Source organism: Sorex fumeus, unplaced genomic scaffold (assembly GCF_029834395.1).
Source record: "Sorex fumeus unplaced genomic scaffold, SorFum_2.1 ptg000010l, whole genome shotgun sequence".
NCBI classification, from domain to species: Eukaryota; Metazoa; Chordata; class Mammalia; order Eulipotyphla; family Soricidae; genus Sorex; species Sorex fumeus.
The window spans coordinates 3,024,523-3,043,647 of record NW_026606067.1 but is presented as its reverse complement, the minus strand read 5'-3'; the positions used below and the strand labels follow the sequence as shown (position 1 = coordinate 3,043,647).

At 46.1% G+C, this 19,125-nt stretch overlaps 1 protein-coding gene across 3 annotated transcripts in view; it reads left to right on the top strand.

Moving 5' to 3' along the window:
- NR5A2 (nuclear receptor subfamily 5 group A member 2) overlaps positions 1–19,125 on the top strand; it is a 159,554-nt gene that overhangs the window by 82,617 nt on the left and 57,812 nt on the right. For all 3 annotated transcript variants that reach the window (XM_056110852.1, XM_056110851.1, XM_056110850.1), the window contains one exon: positions 8,291–8,410. In XM_056110852.1, the coding sequence (XP_055966827.1) occupies positions 8,291–8,410 (120 nt within the window). The remainder of the gene's footprint in view (positions 1–8,290; positions 8,411–19,125) is intronic.

Sequence of the window (19,125 nt, the reverse complement as noted above, 5' to 3'; positions counted from 1 at the left end):
GTCTCTCCTTGTCTCTCTTCTCTGTGTGTGTGTTTCTCTATGTCTCTCTCTCACGTTCTTTCTCTCACACACACAACTTTCTGCATTGGGGAAGTCGAGAGCCAGTCTGTTTTGTTTCTGTCTCCTCCCTCTGCTGACAGATAGGCTCCTTTCCCAGCCACTGCTCCCCTCCTTCACTTTACACCTCATTGTGCTGGGCCAGGATTGGAGTGGCCTTATCCCTGGAGATTAGGGCTATCAGTTCATGGCAGCTACTTACCTTCCCATACTTCCCTGGTGTCTGGCTGCCCTAGGTCAGCTGGGCTGAAGGGTCATAGGCAAGGACCCTGCTCAGTGCCTCGTCCCAGTGCCAAGTGGGTAGAGAACGACTAAGTACATCCGAGGAAGTGGGAAGACACCCATGGCTAGACCAACAACCTACCAACACAGTTCAGTCTTAGTAACTGTCTGATGGACTGAAGCAAGAGGGAGAACCATACAGACTTAACTTTGGTCTTGACCTCAGCCGGAGGTGAAATGAGGTAGATCAGAAGGACTGTCGTGGGAATGGAATAGAAGGGCAGAGACCTGTAGGTCATCTTGTTTCCTTCTTCCCAAAGACAGGTTAGACCCCGGAAAGGGAAAGGGTTTTCGTGGCTTCCTTTGTGGGGGGGATGGGAGGTGGAAATCCAAAGAAAGGGGCCAGAATAGCTCAGTTCCCTAACAGGGGTCTACAGAGAAGTTTTTGTGCCACGGGGCAACAGCCGCCCACTGGGGAAAGAGGCTGGACTGGCCTCCCTTATCTCAGCAGGGAAGACCCACTCATAAATCTATGGGCAGTGCCACAATTGGCAGGTTTGCCTGACTGTTATTTTTCTTGTATGGTGTTGTTGTGAGTGCTTGTTTAATCATTGCTAATGTGAAATCATTTTTTCTTGGACTTTGTAGCTGTTTATTATAGAGGGTGCAGATCATCATCAGGTTCTTTATACAGTTAGTCAGAGGACTAAAGCAGCTGGCCTGAGAGGGTTCCCAAGCCCATGATTCGAGGAGGTGGGTTGGTTTTGGTTTTGCTTTTTCTCTCCTGGGCTCAATGGACCTTGATAAACACGAGCATTGTCACAGTGTCAAAGGAAGCTGGAGGGAAGAGAGACCCTCCTGTGGGGGCCTTCTTTTCTTTTTAGAAAGAAAACAGAAAATTCAAAAGATCTCACATCATTTTCCCTTTTTTTAAGAAAAAAAATTTTTTAAAAATTTATTTATTTGGGTTTGTGGACCACACCTGGCCTGCTCAGGGCTTATTGCTGGCTCTGTGCTCAGGGATCATTCCTGGTGGTTCTTGGGGACCATCTGTGATACTGACACTTTTATTCTAAGGGGGCATATAAAATTTTTTAAAAAAAAAATTTTATTGAATCACTGTGAGAAGGACCCCTACAAAGCTGTTCATGATTAGGTTTCAGTCGTATGGAGTTCCAACACCCATCCTCTACCAGTGTACTTTTCCCAGCACCAGTGTCCCCAGGTTCCCTCCCATCACCACCACCCCTCGCCTCCCACCCCTCAGCCTGCCTCTATCTTGAGAAACTTTTATTCCAAGAGTTCGTGAGAGCTTTTTAAGTTATCTGCGACATTAAGAGCTGCTCCAGTACACCCCTCTCTGATACCCCTGGACGTCTCTGGGGGTCCCCAGCTTCTCACACAAACAGAATCATAATAAGAATTTTTCTCTGCTGCCTCTGCCGACAGTGTGGCTTCCTGGTGGCAGACATGATGTCTCAGTCACCTGCCCCCACAGTTTTTTACACAGAGCCTGACATACCAGGAGTAATGCTCAAAACTAAGAAATGGGCTCATGTGCACTTAAACTACCAGTCCTTGTCGATAGAATGATTTCCTTGAATATTCTATTCATTTAGGGGTCTCGTTCAGCAGTGCTCAGGGGCTACTCCTAGCTTGTGCCCAGAGGGTTTGCTCCCAGCTGTACTTAGGGGACCATGGGGTGCCAGCGTATTGAGCCTAGAGCTCCTGAATGCTAAGCCTGTTCTCTGTCAGCCCCTCCCCTCCCCTCTCCATCCTCTTCTCTCTTCTCCCCTACCTTCCCTTCCCCTCCCCTTTTTTCTTTTTTCTTGGGGGGGGGGGGGGGCTGGCGGTGGAAGGCACATCTAGCAGTGCTCAGGGATTACTTCTGGCTCTGCACTTAGGATCACTCCTGGCAGACTTGGGATCAAATCCAGGCAAGCACCCTACCAGCTGTACAATCTCTCTGATCTCTGTAACTCCCTTTCTGGAAGCTTCCCCACTGTGATCCATAATGCTCAGCCTTGAAACAGCTGTTTGGTGACTGTCCTGTTGCGAATTGAAGAGGATGAATTGAAGAGGACGGGGCCAATGGAGGCTTGAAGAAGATTGTTGAGGCTGAGAGAGGTGGATACATTCTTTCTGCCTTGTAACCCGGTCTTGTAAGATAGCACCCCCTGCTAATGGCTCACCAGCTCAGAGGTGGGAGGTGGGAAGTGCGCTTTGTTCATGTACATCACCTCTAAAATCTGTGTGAATAGTTTCTCTTTGGAGTAACCAGGCTCCCGAGATAAGCCCTTTTATTGCTGCTGATAGCCCAGGATTGTATGAGGGGCCGTTGCTAGTGAGAGGTTCTCCGAGCCCGTGGAAGTTGCACTCCATCAGTGATCCTCCTGCGCTCCCCAAATGGCCCCCAGATTTGTTTCCTGACAACCTTAATGCCTGGGAAATTTACTCACAAATAGTAGCTTATTTTTCTCCTCTCCCCTCACCTGACCAAGGATCTCCTATCACTCAATTTTCTAAAGGGAGGTATCTTCAGAATTGGCAGCATTGCTTATCTGGAGATAAGAGCAAGTCAGTCATAAAAGCTGCCCTGTCCTTTGATTCATAGAGCTGCCTCCAGCTCACTCCTGCACAAGACGCTGCATGCCTTTAGAGGAGCTCAAAGCTCGAGTGCTCCATTATGGATGAGAAGGAAATGGAAAGGTTGGCCTGGCCTAGATCCCCCAAGAGGGTTCAAGCAAGGGCTCAGAGGCTGAGGAGGAGGGCTATTAGAATGGTCCCAATGCTGCAGGCTCCTGTGAGAAAGGTCAGGGGCGAGTTCCCGCAATGCAAACATTCATTCTTCTGCAGACACGGAAGATGCACAGGAAGTGACGCTGCATCCTGGTGGTGGCCCCCATCCCAGAAATGTGTCCTTGTGTCTCAACCATCAAGACCTGTTTTAGACACTAGGGTAGATGGTAGCACCTGCTCCTCACCCAAGCTGCGTGGGGTCTAGGTAATGGGCTACCAGGTCCTCAGGAATCCATTGATTACTTCCCTGCGGCTGAGAGACACCATCCTGTACTGCAGGTGGGGACCTGAAACATGTAAGTGAACTGCAAAAATGTCTGAAGGCCAAGTGCTATAGAGTTTACTCTTCGGGTCAGGGAAGTGTTTCGAAGAGTGCCCCTCCTCTTTCTTTGGTTCACCGATTTCTTTATTTGTGTAGGAGGTGTTTGTGGGGGGGTGCACAGAGAGGGCAGGGGAGACTGGCCTGCAGGGAGAGGGTTGGGGAGGGCTTGCAAAGCTAGAAAGTGGCAGCCCGTTTCTGCAACTGAGAAGGTGGGGTGCAGACTGCAAGTCCTCTGTCAATTCTACCTTGAATCCATGCAGTGGGGGGTTGCTTAGTGCATTGGTTCATGTTTCTGCCGGCTTGCAATGTTTTATGGAGTGTATGCTGTGCTTTTTTTTTATAAAGTACAGTTTGAAATGAAGTGATCCTTCATGGTCAAACCCAGTCATCCGAAGACTCAGAGAAAGCAAGACCCCCAGCAGCCTGTTTAGCCCAGCCCAGCCCAGCTTCAGCCCTGACAGTCTTGTGGGGGTGTGAACCGGACGCCCCTCTTAGAACCTTCCCTGTAGAGCAACATCTGCTCCTAAGAACCTCTCCTTTTTGTTTGTTTATTTAGGAGGTGGGAGAAGGGAGTGTGGCCATGCTCAGGGCTTACTTCTGGCTCTTCTCTCAGGGATTATTCCTAGAACAATTCTAGGGAGCCTGTTTGTTGCTGGGGATTGAGCCCTCGTTCACCTCAAGCAAGGCAGAGCAGTGCACTTACCCTGCATGCAGATGACCCGGGTGGTTCAATACCAGGAAGAATATATGATCTCTCAAGTCCACCAGGAGTGATCCTGAGCACAGAGCTAGGAGGAGTAATCCCTAAGCACTTCTTGATGTGCACATTTCCCCCAATAAAACAAAAATATGTGCCTTTTTTTTCTTAATGTCAGACCAAAAAAAAATATCCTTGGAGGAGTTCTCTTTTAAAGCTAGACTTCTCTTTTGGGGCTGCTGAAGCTACATTGAGATTCTTACCTTACAACCACACACCTTAATGCTGGCCAGATCTATCCCCACAATGTTTCTTTCATTAATACATGAAGAGTAGAGGGGCATCCCTCAAAGAGGAAGAAGCCCTTAATGAAATGACTCCAGAAAATGTGGTGCTTGTAATGTCCACTCACCTTTTGTCCTTTTCTTGTGGACAACAGTCTCTTAGTTCCTTTATTTATCCACCTGTAAAATGGGAACAGTACTTTTCTTTGCTATATACATAGGTGATTTTGTTGATTTGCTTGTTTGGGGAGCCACATCTGGCAGTGTTTGTGGTTCTGGGGATGAAGTCCAGACTTTCTGTATCAAAGCCTCCACACCAACCTTTTGAGTTCTGCTCTCTGTCTCATGGCTTTTCTTTTCTTTTCTTTCTTTCTTATTTTGAATCTTCCAAGTGGCACCCAGGAAGACTGTGCATCTCTCCCAGTGATTCTCAGCCAACAGAGCCTGAGGTTCATTGCAAGGGTCTGGGGGTTCAGTGCTACCAGAGCCTACAGCGCTGGGATGACGTGGGTCACTTCAAGGGTACTGGGGGGGATTTCCAGGGCTGCACCTGGTGATATTTAGGATATTCTGGGGATAAAGACTGGGTTAGTCACTTCCAAGGTACGTACCTTAACCCCTGTAGTCTCTCGCTCCAGCCCCGTAAAGAGCTTTTTAAGTTGAAATTCCCTCCCCGTGTTCATAAAGGCACATGGTAGAATCTGTCTTTCCTCACCCATCTTGAGATTATTTGCAACATTAAGGTGTATGATAATTTTTTTTCTGGAGAACTAATCTCAAAGGACAGGATATGGGTTTGCCTAGAAAAAAAGTGCTAACAGTATAGCTAAAGTTTAACATAGACCCAAATAAGTAGCAGGGAACAAATTGACCACCATAAACTAATCACTTGGAAAGACCTCTGCAGAGCCAAGTATGCCTTGCTCTGCTCTCGCCCCAGGCTGAGCCGCACTGACCAGCAGTCTGGACTGGGTGCTGTGGGTTGGGGGGGGGCACAGCTGTGGGGGGATGCGAGTGTCCGTTGCTTCTGCCCAAGTGATTGTGGCATCAGTGCACACTCTGGAGATACCATGGAAGAAAATGAGCTTCTGCTGTCACAAAGCCACTTTTGTTTGGGTGGACTCAGGGTCCCAGGAGAATTTTATTATATATTTTTTTTACATGACCAGAAATGCTGTGTCCTGGCTCAGCTCTCAGCCCCAGACATTTGGATCTAAAAGAAATCTGTTTACTTAGCACCTGAAGCCCTTTAGGGCAGAACAGACTTAATGGTTGGAAATCTTTCTGATGGAGATGGGTGGAAATGCCTTTTCCTGCTCTCGGGGCCCCATGCAAACTCTCCTGTTATTTTTTTTCTCTTTCTATACACTTAATACCGGCTCCCAGTTGTTCTCTCTTTGTGGGGGTCTCTTCCCTTAGGCGCTGATTTCCACACTACAGAGGGATTGCTCCTCTAAGCTCTCATTTCATCCTCCAGGCAACACCTCTTCTTACATATTTTAAGAGGAGAAAAATAAGGCATAGAGAATCACTCGCTTCTGTGGTTAGAAAGTGTAAGAATTGTACCTTAGGTCCTTATTTTCACTCTGAGTTCAGCATTCTCTGCATCCTGTTCACCACTGTGGTCTTGACATGAGAAATAAAATCAGCCATAGCACAGCAGGTAGGGCGTTTTCCTTGCACACGGCCAGCCTGGGTTCGATTCCCAGCATCCCATATGGTCCCCTGAGCACCACCAGGAGTAATTCCTGAGTGAAGAGCCAGGAGTAATCCCTGTGTGTCCCCGGGTGTGACCCAAAAAAAGCAATAAAATCAGACGCTTTCTTAGCAACACTTCTAATATATCTGTGGAGATTTCCTAAGAATCACCCAACCCTTCAAAGTCCTAGCCACTTTAAAATGAACTTGTTGGGCTGGGTCAGAGTGATAGTATAACGGGTAGACGGGTGGGACACTTGCCTTGCATGTGACCATCCTAGGTTCAATCCCAGGCATATTATATGTTCCCCTAAGTCCACCAGGAGTGATCTCTGAGTGCAGAGCCAAGAGTAAAACCTGAATCAGTACCGCTATGTGTGGCCCCCAAACAAACTTTTATTTATGGTGGGCTGGGGATGTGACTCAGTGTAAAAGTGCTTACCTGAGTTGGATCCCCAGCACCTTATGGTCTCCCAGAGCTATTCCTGAGCTGGGAGCAGCCCCCGAGTATCATCTGCTTTAGTTCAGACAACAACAAGCAACATTTTAAGAATGAGTGGATTTGTTTTAGAAAATTCTAGTTCTCAGGCAGACCACTTAACTTCTCTAAGACCTACTTTCTCATCTGTAAATTAAATATGATAGCAATTCTACTAACTTCACAGGCATTTTTAGGAATCAAATGTAAAACAATAAGCAAAAGGAATTTTAAAATATTAAACACCATATGTCTGCATTATTATTGTTGTTGTTACTATTTGGGCTTGGGGTGGGCATATGCAGTGATGCCCAAGGCTCAGTCCTAGCTCTGAGTTGCTCCCAGCGACTCTCAGGGGACCTTCTGTATGGGTAAGATGAACTGGGGTCTACCTCATGCATGGAAAGGTCCTTAACCCCTGTACTATCTCTCCAACGCTGTCCTCAAACATTACTTTTATAAAAGCATCGTGCATGCACAAATATGATCACTGCAAAAGAGTTCTGCAAGATTGGGATTGGTTGACAATACAAAGTGAAAACTGAACTGCCAGGAACAGGCATAAAAATGGCCAGGTGCTCTCTCTACTTTTTGACTGTGAATTTGTGGACAGTGTATGGTGTCTGACCTGAAGAATGGCAGAATGCTGTCCCCTAGACCACGGGGTAGAGTATGGCCAGGAGATCTGACAGGACTTAGCACTTTCACTCTTTGTTTGTTTGTTTGTTTAATCGCCTTTTCCTCCCACTGTGGTCCTGAGGAGGCTGCCCACATGCCTGTCTGGTGCTGTCCAGAGGTGGCACATCAGACTGGGATGACACGCACTCAGCCAAGAGGCTTTTGACTATTGTTGTTCATACAGGTACTCCCTGCCTTGGTGGAGTTGTGGTTATGGTACTCACGGGGGATGGCAGTGATGTGGCTGGAAATAGTTCGCAGCACCATGGCTCCAGGTGCAAACTGCAGAGCTGCCCAGACCATGCCTGACTCATGTGGGACACCAGAGTGTGGAAGTTGTAACCAGCAGTTTGTATGGTAGGCAAGAGTCCAGGCCTGAAGTTTCCACCTAACTCTCCCAGAAGTCGTCGTGGCGAGGTCCTCTGTGCCTCACCCATTTTCCAGCTCAGGAACTTGAAGTATAGAGAGTTTGTGGGGCAGTTTTCCACATCCTCAAGAAAAGCCATCTTAGTCCCCAAACCACATTTGGTGGATTGTCCTGCACAGCCTGGACCTCCATTGCCTCTGATAGCAATTATGGCCAGTTGCTGTTCTGCCCAGAAGTCATCTGGCTGTGGCACGAGTTGTCTTTGATAGAAATCCCCTCCATTTGTCAGTTGGCTACTCACTACTCACCATTTAACTGAAGGTGTAGAAGCTTGGGCCAATTGGGGTCATTCTAATGGGGTCTAGAGAGGACAGGGTGAGGCATCTGTAGTTTCGTAAGCAAACTTTAATAGCTCTATTAATGTTGGCTTGACCCACCTAATGGAGAGCCCTTTCCTTGCAGTCCATTGATTATAAATACTCATCTTAAGTACTTCTCTGTGGCCTAAAAGGTATTTGTCCAAATGAAAATAATGATTTTTCAGGAGCAGTGAGGTAAATTCTGAAGCATCTGTTAGTGCCCTTTCCTTGCTTGTTATAAGTTCCCTTAGGCAGATGATGATGCCAAATCAAAACAAGAAGCATGAAGACTGTTGTTAATCATTTATTTTGTATTTTATTTTTTGCAGGTTGATGACCAAATGAAACTGCTTCAGAACTGCTGGAGTGAGCTCTTAATTCTCGACCACATTTATCGACAAGTCGTCCACGGGAAAGAAGGTTCCATCTTCCTGGTTACTGGGCAACAAGTGAGTGGAGAACCCCCACCAAAAAAAAAAAAAGAGTGTCTTTTCGTTAAGCATGTTCAGAATGACAGAGATTTCTCTGGGGCCAAAGCACCCTTGTTCTGTGAGAGGGAAAGGCTGGCTGCCAATAATTTTGAAATGATGACTTTGGTGCGCTGTGTTCCTGCTACAATGATTACAAGTTAAACTTGTAAAAGCAGCATAATCACAGGCTTTCTGCTGCGATGAAAAGTCAAGCTTCGAAGGCTTGATTCAAGCAGGGCTTGATTCAAGAGAAATCTTTAGGATTTGGCTTGGTTCCCCTCGTGTTTTGGTATCAGTCTGCCACACCAATTGGTCTGTCTGCTGTTATTACAAAAGTGGTATAAATTGTGGAATCCTTTATTAGTAGAATGAATTCAGTCTTTCTGAATCACCATAAGATTTGTAAAAATAAATAAATAAATAAAAGTGAGCAAGAAGGGTCAGGAGGTTTAGTTTTCAAGAACCAGGCATCATTTGAAAAGGAAGCCGGTCCTTGCTTTCTGCTTTTCTTGAGCAAAGTTTCTAAGATGAGAAAATAAACTCCCCAAAAGATTTCCTCACTTTCCTATATTTTTTATTGTGCATTCTTCATCCTGCCACCCAAGTATAATGTTTGGTTTTACTCCTTTCAGCATAGCTATTTGTTGGGTCCCCAAATAGTTTTTTTTTTTCTTTTTGGGTCAAACCTGAGTTTGAGATAGACCTGAGATGCACAGGAGTTACTCCTGGCTTTTCACTTAGGAATTACTCCTGGTGATGCTCGGGGGACCATATGGGATGCTGGGAATCGAACTCGGGTCGGCCGCATGCAAAGCCAATGCCCTACCCACTGTATTATCGCTCCAGCCCCCAAATAATTTTTTAAAAGTCGTCACTCTTCCCGGAAATAAACTGGTCTGTAAAAGAATGCAAGCATCCTGTCCTCATGAAGCTTTACATTGGAGCAGAAAGCAGTTGACTAGAGAGAATAATCCTAATAACCAAGCCAACAATATATTGTCACTGTCACTGTCCTCCGGTTGTTCATCGATTTTCTCAAGTGGGCCCAGTAACGTCTCCATTGTGAGACTTTGTTGTTACTGTGTTTGGCATATTGAATACGTCATGGGTAGCTTGCCAGCTTGCCAGGCTTTGCTGCGCGGGTGAGATACTCTCGGTAGCTTGCCGGGCTCTCCGAGAGGGGCGGAGGAATCGAACTCTGGTCAGCCATGTTGGCTGCATGTAAGGCAAACACCCTACCCGCTGTGCTATCGCTCCAGCCCAACAATATATTAGAGGCAAATATATCAGAATGGTCTGGAACAAAAGACAAAAGTAAAAGATAGTGCTGGGTCAGGGGGCATGAGCTCATGTGGCAGGATGTGATTTGCAGGTGGGGCTGCGGCTGGCTAAAGATGCTATAGTATTGCGTGAGCCTGGCAGGCTGAGAGAGTGGCCTTGGGGAAGTCTGTGGGTGGACTTCATGAACCTCATTTTCACTTTCTGGGTTTGGGGTCCTTCCTTTACCTTTTTTTAAAAAATTATTTTATTGGATCACTGTGAGATCGACCTTTATAAAGCTGCTCATGATTAGGTTTCAGTCGTACAGTGTTCCAATGCCCATTCCTCTACATTTCCCAGCCCCAGTGTCCCCAGTTTCCCTCCCATGACCCCCCACCCCATCCCCTCTATGACAGGTGTTTTTCTTCTCTCTGTCTCTGTCTCTCTGTCTCTATCTCTCTCGCTCTCCCCCCACCCCCGCCTTTTGGGGCATTGTGGTTTGCAATATAGATACTGAAAGGTTGTTAGGTATTCCCTTTACGTACCCACCCGCATCTTTTCTTAGCCTCTTTTCCTGAGCTGTGCGTTGCTCAGCATGGACGATTCCTTGAACCCACTGGGTCCTTCCCGTCTAAGCATCCCTGTGGTGGTACTTAGTGATGCTTTAGTCCTTTGGCACCGTGATCTTTTATATCTGCCCATAAATGTTTATGTGCTGTGAAACCCCAAATGGTACACACTTGAAAATGAAAGGCTTGTCTCCACACCATTTGCTGTATTATTAATAAATCGCGTTTCTCCCATCAAATTAAAGGCAAGCACCATTTCAGAGTTTTTGCAAGTGGGCTCAGTTCGACCATGCCTAGCTCAGTGTGGCCCTTGCTTTTTCGCTTTTCTTGAGCAAAGCTTCCAAGATGAGAAAATAAACTCCCCAAAAGATTTCCTCACTTTCCCATATTTATTTTTTTATTGAGCATTCTTCATCCTGCCACCCAAATCTTGGGCGGCGGTCAGGTGGTGGTGGTGGTGGCGGGGGGGAACATACCCATTTTTAGAAGCTTTTCACCAGGGAATCAACAACCTCCCCCCACCGCTGCCCGACTAGGAGCTGCATTAGAAGAACAGGACTCTGTCCACAAATTAATTTGATTTCATTTCCTTCTGAGTTTCAGAAATGAAGTGGGTTTGTGCTGTTCTTTTTCTCAAAGCACTTTCGTTTCTGCTCTTCTGAAATGTTCCCCATTTCACATTTCATTTTGCTTAAGTGCCGCCCCTGGGTAAAAGTAATAGCCATTTAAAGAATAAAGACCCAGCATTTCCTTGCTTCTTTTATTTTGCCAACCAAGAACAGTCAAGGAATAGACTGCATGTACTGTCTTTAAGGTCCATTATTGCTACTCCGTGCTTTGCCATCTCAACAGAACGAAGACTTTCCAGAGGAGAATTAAGTAGGTTTTGTTTTATACCTGTCTGCCTCGATCCTTATCGATTCTTCCGCATGTCTACCAACCCTTCCCTACCCCTTTCCATCCAAGGCAAGTAAGGAACCTAATCATGACTGATTAGAAATAGATGTTTTCATTTGTAGAAACTAGGGAACAAATCTTTCATTTTCTCCTGTAAATAGGGTAGATAATACATTTTGAACCTATCTCTGGACTTCCTGGAATTTCTTTAGATGAAATAGGGGGAAAAATGCTACAAAGAAAGCCTGTCCAGAGCCCATAACCTTTCTGGTTTTAAAACTAAATTAAATTAAAACTTAGTGAGTTTTAATTCATGGTCCTGGGCATGCTGCTTTTCCATCTGCAGAGCTCCAAATGCTAGGTACATGATAAACATTCGCCGATTGTGTTTCACCAAAACTAGTATTTCTAATAAGGAACCAAACTGCTTAATTAAAACATCTGAACTTGGGTTGGAGAGATAGCACAGCAGGTAGGGCATTTGCCTTGCATGCAGCCCACCCGGGTTCAATTCCCAGCATCCCATATGGTCCCCTGAGCATCGCCAGGAGTAATTCCTGAGTGCATTGATGGGTATGACCAAAAAAAAAAAAATTTGAGCTCAAGACTCAAAATAATCTTTCTTTAACATGTTCCCATGTCTCATCTATGTTGACTCAAAACTTCCAGCTGACTATCACAGGCCAGGGATACCATGTTCTATATAATACTTTGTCTCTCACCTGTAACATGTGTGCACTGCTCACTGCCCTGTGGCTCATGGAGATAGTGGGAATGTGAAGTTCACTTCCCTGTGAATGGTCAGTGCTCGGGGCCAGAGTGTTCGCACAATGGGTAGGGTGTTAGCCTTGCACTTGACCCACCAGAGTTCAATCCCCAGCATCCTATATAGTCTCCTGAGCACCACTAGGAGTAATTCCTGAGCATTGTCAGTTGTGATACAAAACAAAAAACAAACAAAAAGAATGGTCAGTGCTTTCTTCATGATGAGCATGGGAAACTCAGATCTTTATTGAAGCATTAACAACCACAATAATAAATTGACATATTTCAATATTTTTTTAATTTTTGGGGTCACACCCAGCGATGCACAGGTATTACTTCTGGCTCTACACTCAGGAATTACTCCTGGCGGTGCTCGGGGGACCATATGGGATGCTGGGAATTGAACCTGGGTTGCCACATGCAAGGCAAATGCCCTACCCGCTGTGCTATCTCTCCAGCTCCCCATATTTCAAATTTTAAGAAGATTGTTAACTCAGTGATGCAATAAAACTTATTAAATAAATAAAGAAGATAGTTAAAAGGTTGATGAAAGGAAGGAACATGCTATATTACGTAGAAGAGGAAAGCAATATTCTGGAGGTAAAAAGTGATTATTTTTAAAAAGGAGAGATGAAAGTAGGTGAAAGCTAAGAATAGAACTCTGTCTTGATTACGAATGTGGAATTATGAGTAAAGTATCTTTTCATTACTACTGCAGCTATTTATTCTCTGCTATGAAATGGGGTGTGTCTGTATGTGAGACACGCTCTAGGTTAGAGCCAGGGTCCCCTGTGTTCAAAGTCCTGTTCTGAAACTTACTAGTCTGTCATTCTGAGCAAGCCCTTTGATTTGGGGGCAACACCCCAGCTGTGTCATGGCTTACTCTTGGTTTTGTGCTCAGGGATCACTCTTGGCAGGGCTTAGGGCCCCATATGGGGTGCCGGGGTCAAACCCAGGTCAGCCACTTGCAAGGCAAGTGCACTAGCTGCTGTGCTATCCCTCCTGCCTCTGAGCAAGTTCTGAGTCCCCTTATGTGTCTGTGGGGACTTCCATGGCATCGTCCTCAGAGAATTGCAGTAATTATAGGAAATCATTCTGCAGGAGGAGCTGTGATGTATCTAAATTGATATTTGGTAGCGTCCACAGCGCAGTGAAGGAGTCACTTTCAGCAGCAGAATCCTGACCGTTATCCTCATTTTGAGATGAAGAATTGAGACAGGAGAGTTGTAGTTGATTCCAAGCCACATCATACTCAAAGGGGTACACTAAGCAGATAGAAGCCTGGGGACAGGGGGACATGAAGGTTTGAGGGTGCCTCAGCCTGCCAGCCTTCTTTCCAGTAATCCAGAGGTCCTGGGAGCTCACCTCCGTGGGGATTCTTCGTTTGCTCTTTGCGTCGAATGTGACTGCACCATGGCCTAGGAAATTCAGGAGTAGAACAAATTTTATTCTCTTTGTCTATTTTTTTAAATAGTGCCTGCATAAGTAAATGATTTGGTTTGGTTTGGGTATGGCATTGCACAAATAAATTTAAATTATCCAAACATAATTTTTTTTTTTTATTTATTTATTGAATCACTGTGGGAAAGGTTACAAAGCTTTCAGGTTTATGTCTCAGTCATGCAAATATCAAACACATTTCCCTTTACCAATACTTATTTTCTCCCATGAAGAACCCCAATAAAACCCCACCCCCCACCCCTCCCCGTCCCTGTGAGGCAGATGAATTCTAGTTAACACTCTATCCGCTTTGATTAGATTGTTTCAATAAAAGATTCACCACTATTATTTAGAGTTTCCCCCCCCCCCCCCCAAATCAGACATGCTGAAAAAGCATTGTGAAGTGATTTGCTTTCTACAGCTGGGTTCAAGAATTAAATGTTGGTTTTGGATTTCTGCTATTTTACCTATTGACCCTGGAAGTATTTCTACTGAAAGTCAGATAGTTAAGAAATTGGTTTCTGTGTTCTGGAGTCGTGGCCGTGCTGGAGAGCCGCTCGTGGGGGGCAACTGGTGGCCTCGGTAGGGCGTGAAGGGCGGAGCGAAACGCCCCCCTTCCCATGAGGTTTTAGTCGCCCCCACACTCCCGGCTCATACCTGCTGTCCACAAGGCTCCCATGTGGCTGCCATCTTTCTTTCCAGAGAGGAGAGGGCGAATGGGGCAACACCCTTTCCCCTCCGGCAGACTTGATGGGCTGGATCAACGCATAGTCCGTTCACTTTTCTGCTCCAAGCTGCTGGGTTCTGCATTAAGTCCTTGTGCTTCTGGGGCCACGGCCGTGCTGGAGAGCCGCTCGCGGGGGGCGACTTGTGACCTCGGTAGGGCGTGAAGGACGGACCGGAACGCCCCCCGACCCATGAGGTTTTAGTCGCCCCCACTCCCCCGGCTCATACCTGCTGTCCACAAGGCTCCCATGTGGCCGCCATCTTTCTTTCCAGAGAGGAGAGGGCGAATGGGGCAACACCCTTTCCCCTCCGAGCAGACATGATGGCCTGGATTAACGCATAGTCCTTTCACTTTTCTGCTCCAAGTTGCTGGGTTCTGCATTAAGCCCTTGTGCTTCTGGGGCTGTGGCCGTGCTGGAGAGCCGCTCGTGGGGGGCAACTGGTGACCTCGGTAGGGCGTGAAGGACGGACTGGAACGCCCCCCTTCCCATGAGGTTTTAGTCGCCCCCACACTCCCGGCTCATACCTGCTGTCCACAAGGCTCCCATGTGGCCGCCATCTTTCTTTCCAGAGAGGAGAGGGCGAATGGGGCAACACCCTTTCCCCTCCGGCAGACTTGATGGCCTGGGTCAATGCATAGTCCGTTCACTTTTCTGCTCCAAGCTGCTGGGTTCTGCATTAAGTCCTTGTGCTTCTGGGGCCGTGGCTGTGCTGGAGAGCCGCTCGTGGGGGGTGACTGGTGACCTCGGTAGGGCGTGAAGGACGGACCGGAACGCCCCCCTTCCCATGAGGTTTTAGTCGCCCCCACACCCCCGGCTCATACCTGCTGTCCACAAGGCTCCCATGTGGCCGCCATCTTTCTTTCCAGAGGGAGGAGGGCGGAAGGGAGCAACACCCTTTCCCCTCTGGGCAGAAATGATTGCCTGGATTAACGCATAGTCCTTTCACTTTTCTGCTCCAAGCTGCTGGGTTCTGCATTAAGCCCTTGTGCTTCTGGGGCTGTGGCCGTGCTGGAGAGCCGCTCGTGGGGGGCAACTGGTGACCTCGGTAGGGCGTGAAGGACAGACCGGAACGCCCCCCTTCCCATGAGGTTTTAGTCGCCCCCACACCCCCGGCTCATACCTGCTGTCCACAAGGCTCCCATGCGGCCGCCATCCTTCTTTCCAGAGAAGAGAGGGCGAATGGGGCAACACCCTTTCCCCTCCGGCAGACTTGATGGCCTGGATTAACGCATAGTCCTTTCACTTTTCTGCTCTAAGCTGCTGGGTTCTGCATTAAGTCCTTGTGTTTCTGGGGCTGTGGCCGTGCTCCAAACTTAACTCTGACTTTCAGGGAGAAAGATTGGGTGGTTTACTTCTCATTGATCACTTTGTATATAGAGAGATGTCGCGCGGTTTTTTCTTTTTTCTTTTCCTCCGGGATCCCGCACCCTCCATGTGTTCTATCTCTTATGCTTAAGGCTTCAAAGATGGCGCTGGGGGGCGGGCTGTGGGCGTGACTTCCGGAATCAGAGGTTACCTGGGAGGTGTAGTCCGGCAGATTTGAGAAAAAGTCCTCGTTCCCGCATACTCGAGCTGTGTTTGTAGAGGCTTCTGGTCACCGGGGTTCCATCTGGGGGAGGCGAGATGCGGCGCCTACTCCATCTGGAACTTGCGGGTGAACTCGGCTCTTTTTGGAACCTGTTTTTTCTTTTTTCTTTTCCTCCGGGATCCCGCACCCTCCATGTGTTCTTTCTCTTATGCTTAAGGCTTCCCAAACATAATTTTAATGTAATTTTTACTACAGTAAAAATCCTTTTAGTGCATATGATTTTTTTGTCGTTGGTGGTGGAGTTGGAGATGGAATCCAGGTTTTATATTTGCAAAGCCAGTGGTCAAATCCTCAATCTAAATTTCAGTGTTAAGTAAAAATTAGGGGGAAATTTTTAAATTCCCTTATATCAGCTGTTTTTGTTGCATTTTATTCTAGTCCTTGAAGCGGATATATCCTAAGATAGCGGATTTTTTTTCCTAAATAAAATAACCCCTTGTCTAGGAGACGTACTGACCTACTACCATAGATTTGTGCTTAGTGTGACCTTTGAAACAGTGATAAAAGCCCATTTTCGTGATATGTTGTATCAAGTCCCGATGCTGATATTCTTGGGGAGGGGGAAATGATGAGTAGCATTTTTTTTTAAGAGTGTGCCAAATACTCTGAGGGATGATTCACCTCTTGGAGAGAGATACTTGATGTGTTTAGTGTAAAAATATTTTCGAAGGTATGATAAATGAAGGGAAATCAGAGACGGAAGAGGAAAAATGAGCCACAGCCCTGCTCACACCGGGTTCCCAGGTGTCACTCACCTGACTGATGACTGTAACGATTACGACCTTCACACAGTCTTTGCGCTGCGCATGCTCGCTGGTGAACCCTGGGCCACACAGTGCAGATAAGAGGTGAGGAAGATTCTGCAGAGGGAGTGGAAGCGAAACCAGGTGAGCCTTGGAAGCTGGCCAAGTGATGCGGCCTCAGAAGGAAGCCCCTTCTCCCCCGAAGAAGCCAGTGTAAGTTTGGCCAAACTCTGCCGGCTGAGTTAGAGCAGGGCTGCCTCTGCCCTCCCAGGGTTTGAAGCACCAGGTTGGGCATTGCAGGGTCGAACTGGAAATGGCTTAAAGAGAGGAAATGCCATCTTCCTAAATCACGTGTTTATAAAATTCTCACACAGGGAATTTTTGCAGCTGCTCCTGATGCTTCCTTCTAAAAGAAACAAAAATGCTTATTCTGAATTTATTCAAATGAACTACAGAGCGGTATCAAATGGTCCTCAGTCCATACTTTCAGGCCTGGGGCCAGGCATGTGACTTGGTGATAAAATGCATGCCTATGCCTGCATGAGACCAGGGTCCCATCCCCAATCCCTCCTCAAATAATCAAAACCAGAAAGAACAATGTCGGCTCTGGAGTCCCAAATGACACAAAGGGGACCCCAGAAGCAATGTCCCCTTGAAGCATATTTGTGGTGCCCATAGCAACATTTTTGTACCAATTCTGCAGAATCAGCTGAGGAATGCAAGACCTGGGTAACCTGGGCTTGCAGTTCTGGCTTCTCTCTCTTGGATGGATCCTCAGGGTAAATAACTGGTCGATTTAGTACAGTAGTGGATGAAGAAGAGATTAGACTTAATTTTTGAAAAATAATAAAAATAGAATAAACAAACTGGGGGTTCCCAGGAAACTGCAACTTGGAGCTTGAAGAGAGAGATCCGTTAGATGAAATACTGTCAGGCACAGCTGCTAGCTTGGAGCACAGCATATGGTCAGCTCAGGAGAAGGTTGCAGAACTGAGTTCCCTCAGAGTACTTTCAGCATTGGAGTGAGTGAATTAGTCCCTGACCAGGAGCAGCCTGGACCCCAGTACTCACCGCTGTTGTGAGGGTCTGTCCTTCCCACCAAATTTCTTCCAAACCTGTACGTTTTAGGTATTTTATCCATATTTAGATGGATTTTAATGGCATCTTTTAATCAAGCATCCATAAAAGTCTACCACAAGTGGTCTTGCCTGGTGAAAAGAAATTATGGTTATCAATAATATAAACACTGTTTTATCGAGTCTATATTTTTAGCATCTTATAATGGTAAAGGTATTTTAAAAATTTCAGTATTTTTAAAAGACTCGCGCACAAAATCTGTCTTTCTGTGCATATGTGAAATAACAATGGGGTACTTTGAAGTAGGATGGCTTTTAGTATTTGCATATTGTAGCTAATTAACAACCACTGTAACATCATCCTGAGGGAAAGGTCTACCAGCAACTTATTCATTATCTTCTATTATTGTGTATCATATTAAAATGACAGGCATCTTACAATATACAAGTCATCAAAAATTTCAGCGATCAGAACTAAAAGCAATTTAGCTAAAACTGTTTTCTACCTTCATGATGAGTGAAATTTATCCAAAGGGGACTCAGCTTATATAGTATTTCTTCGATATCTCCCTTGAATTTAATGGCACCAACATTACATGTAAAAGAGCAATAAATTAATTTTACTAAGTACATAAAAGACAAGGCCAGCTGCTCTGAAATGAGCACAAACCCTGCCTCGAACAATGAAAATATAATTATGTTTGTCATAAAATGTAAGGAAGTTGGAGATCTGGGTGCTATTGTTTTAGGAATAAATCACCTTTCCTCCTTCAGAGCTGTGCAATTTCACAAATTATGCTTGAGAGAAACGGTATCACACCTCCATGTAATAAGCATGTCTGAGCATTCAAATTAGCATGTAAATAAATGTACAACTCTCAGGTTGCCTCCTGATTTCCCAAAGTTCATCTTACTAACTTGGGCATGGAGGCCACCTCCAGCGCCTCTCCATTCCTTTTTGTTTCCATCTGTTTCCATTTAGGAGCCATGATTTACAGTCATTTACAAAGAGCGACAGGCATATAAGATTCGTACCTTCAATTCCATCCTCTCGTAATTCCACCCTTCCACCAGTGAGCCCATGTTCCCCACTCTTGAGCAGTGCATTTTCACTAGGATGTCCTCGTGGGTTAACTTACCATGCACCTGTTAGAACTACACACATGTAAGAAAACTTCCCAATGCTACAGATTGAAGGCAGATTTCTCACATAGACAGAAACCATGCATTGTACCAAGGAATTCCATGCCCAACACCCAAAACATTCATGTAAATTGAAGTCAGAGTGCTGCTGTGTACTTACCAGACTCTAGCTGCAGAGCCTTCGATGCTTGGTTTTTCAAGATTTAGGCCCTAATCTAATGCACAGCAGAGCCTGGCAAGCTACCCATGGCGCATTTGATATGCCCAAAACACTAACAATAACAGCTCATTCCCCTGACCCTGAAAGAGCCTCTAATATGGCAGCTGTAGGGAAAGACAAGTAAGGAAAGACTGCTAAAATCTCAGGGCTGGGACAAATGGAGACATTACTGGTGCCCGCTCAAGTAAATCGATGAATGGGATGACAGTGATACAGTGGGCTCTAAGATATGGGTTCTTAAGTAAGACATAGAGGCTTAATTTTT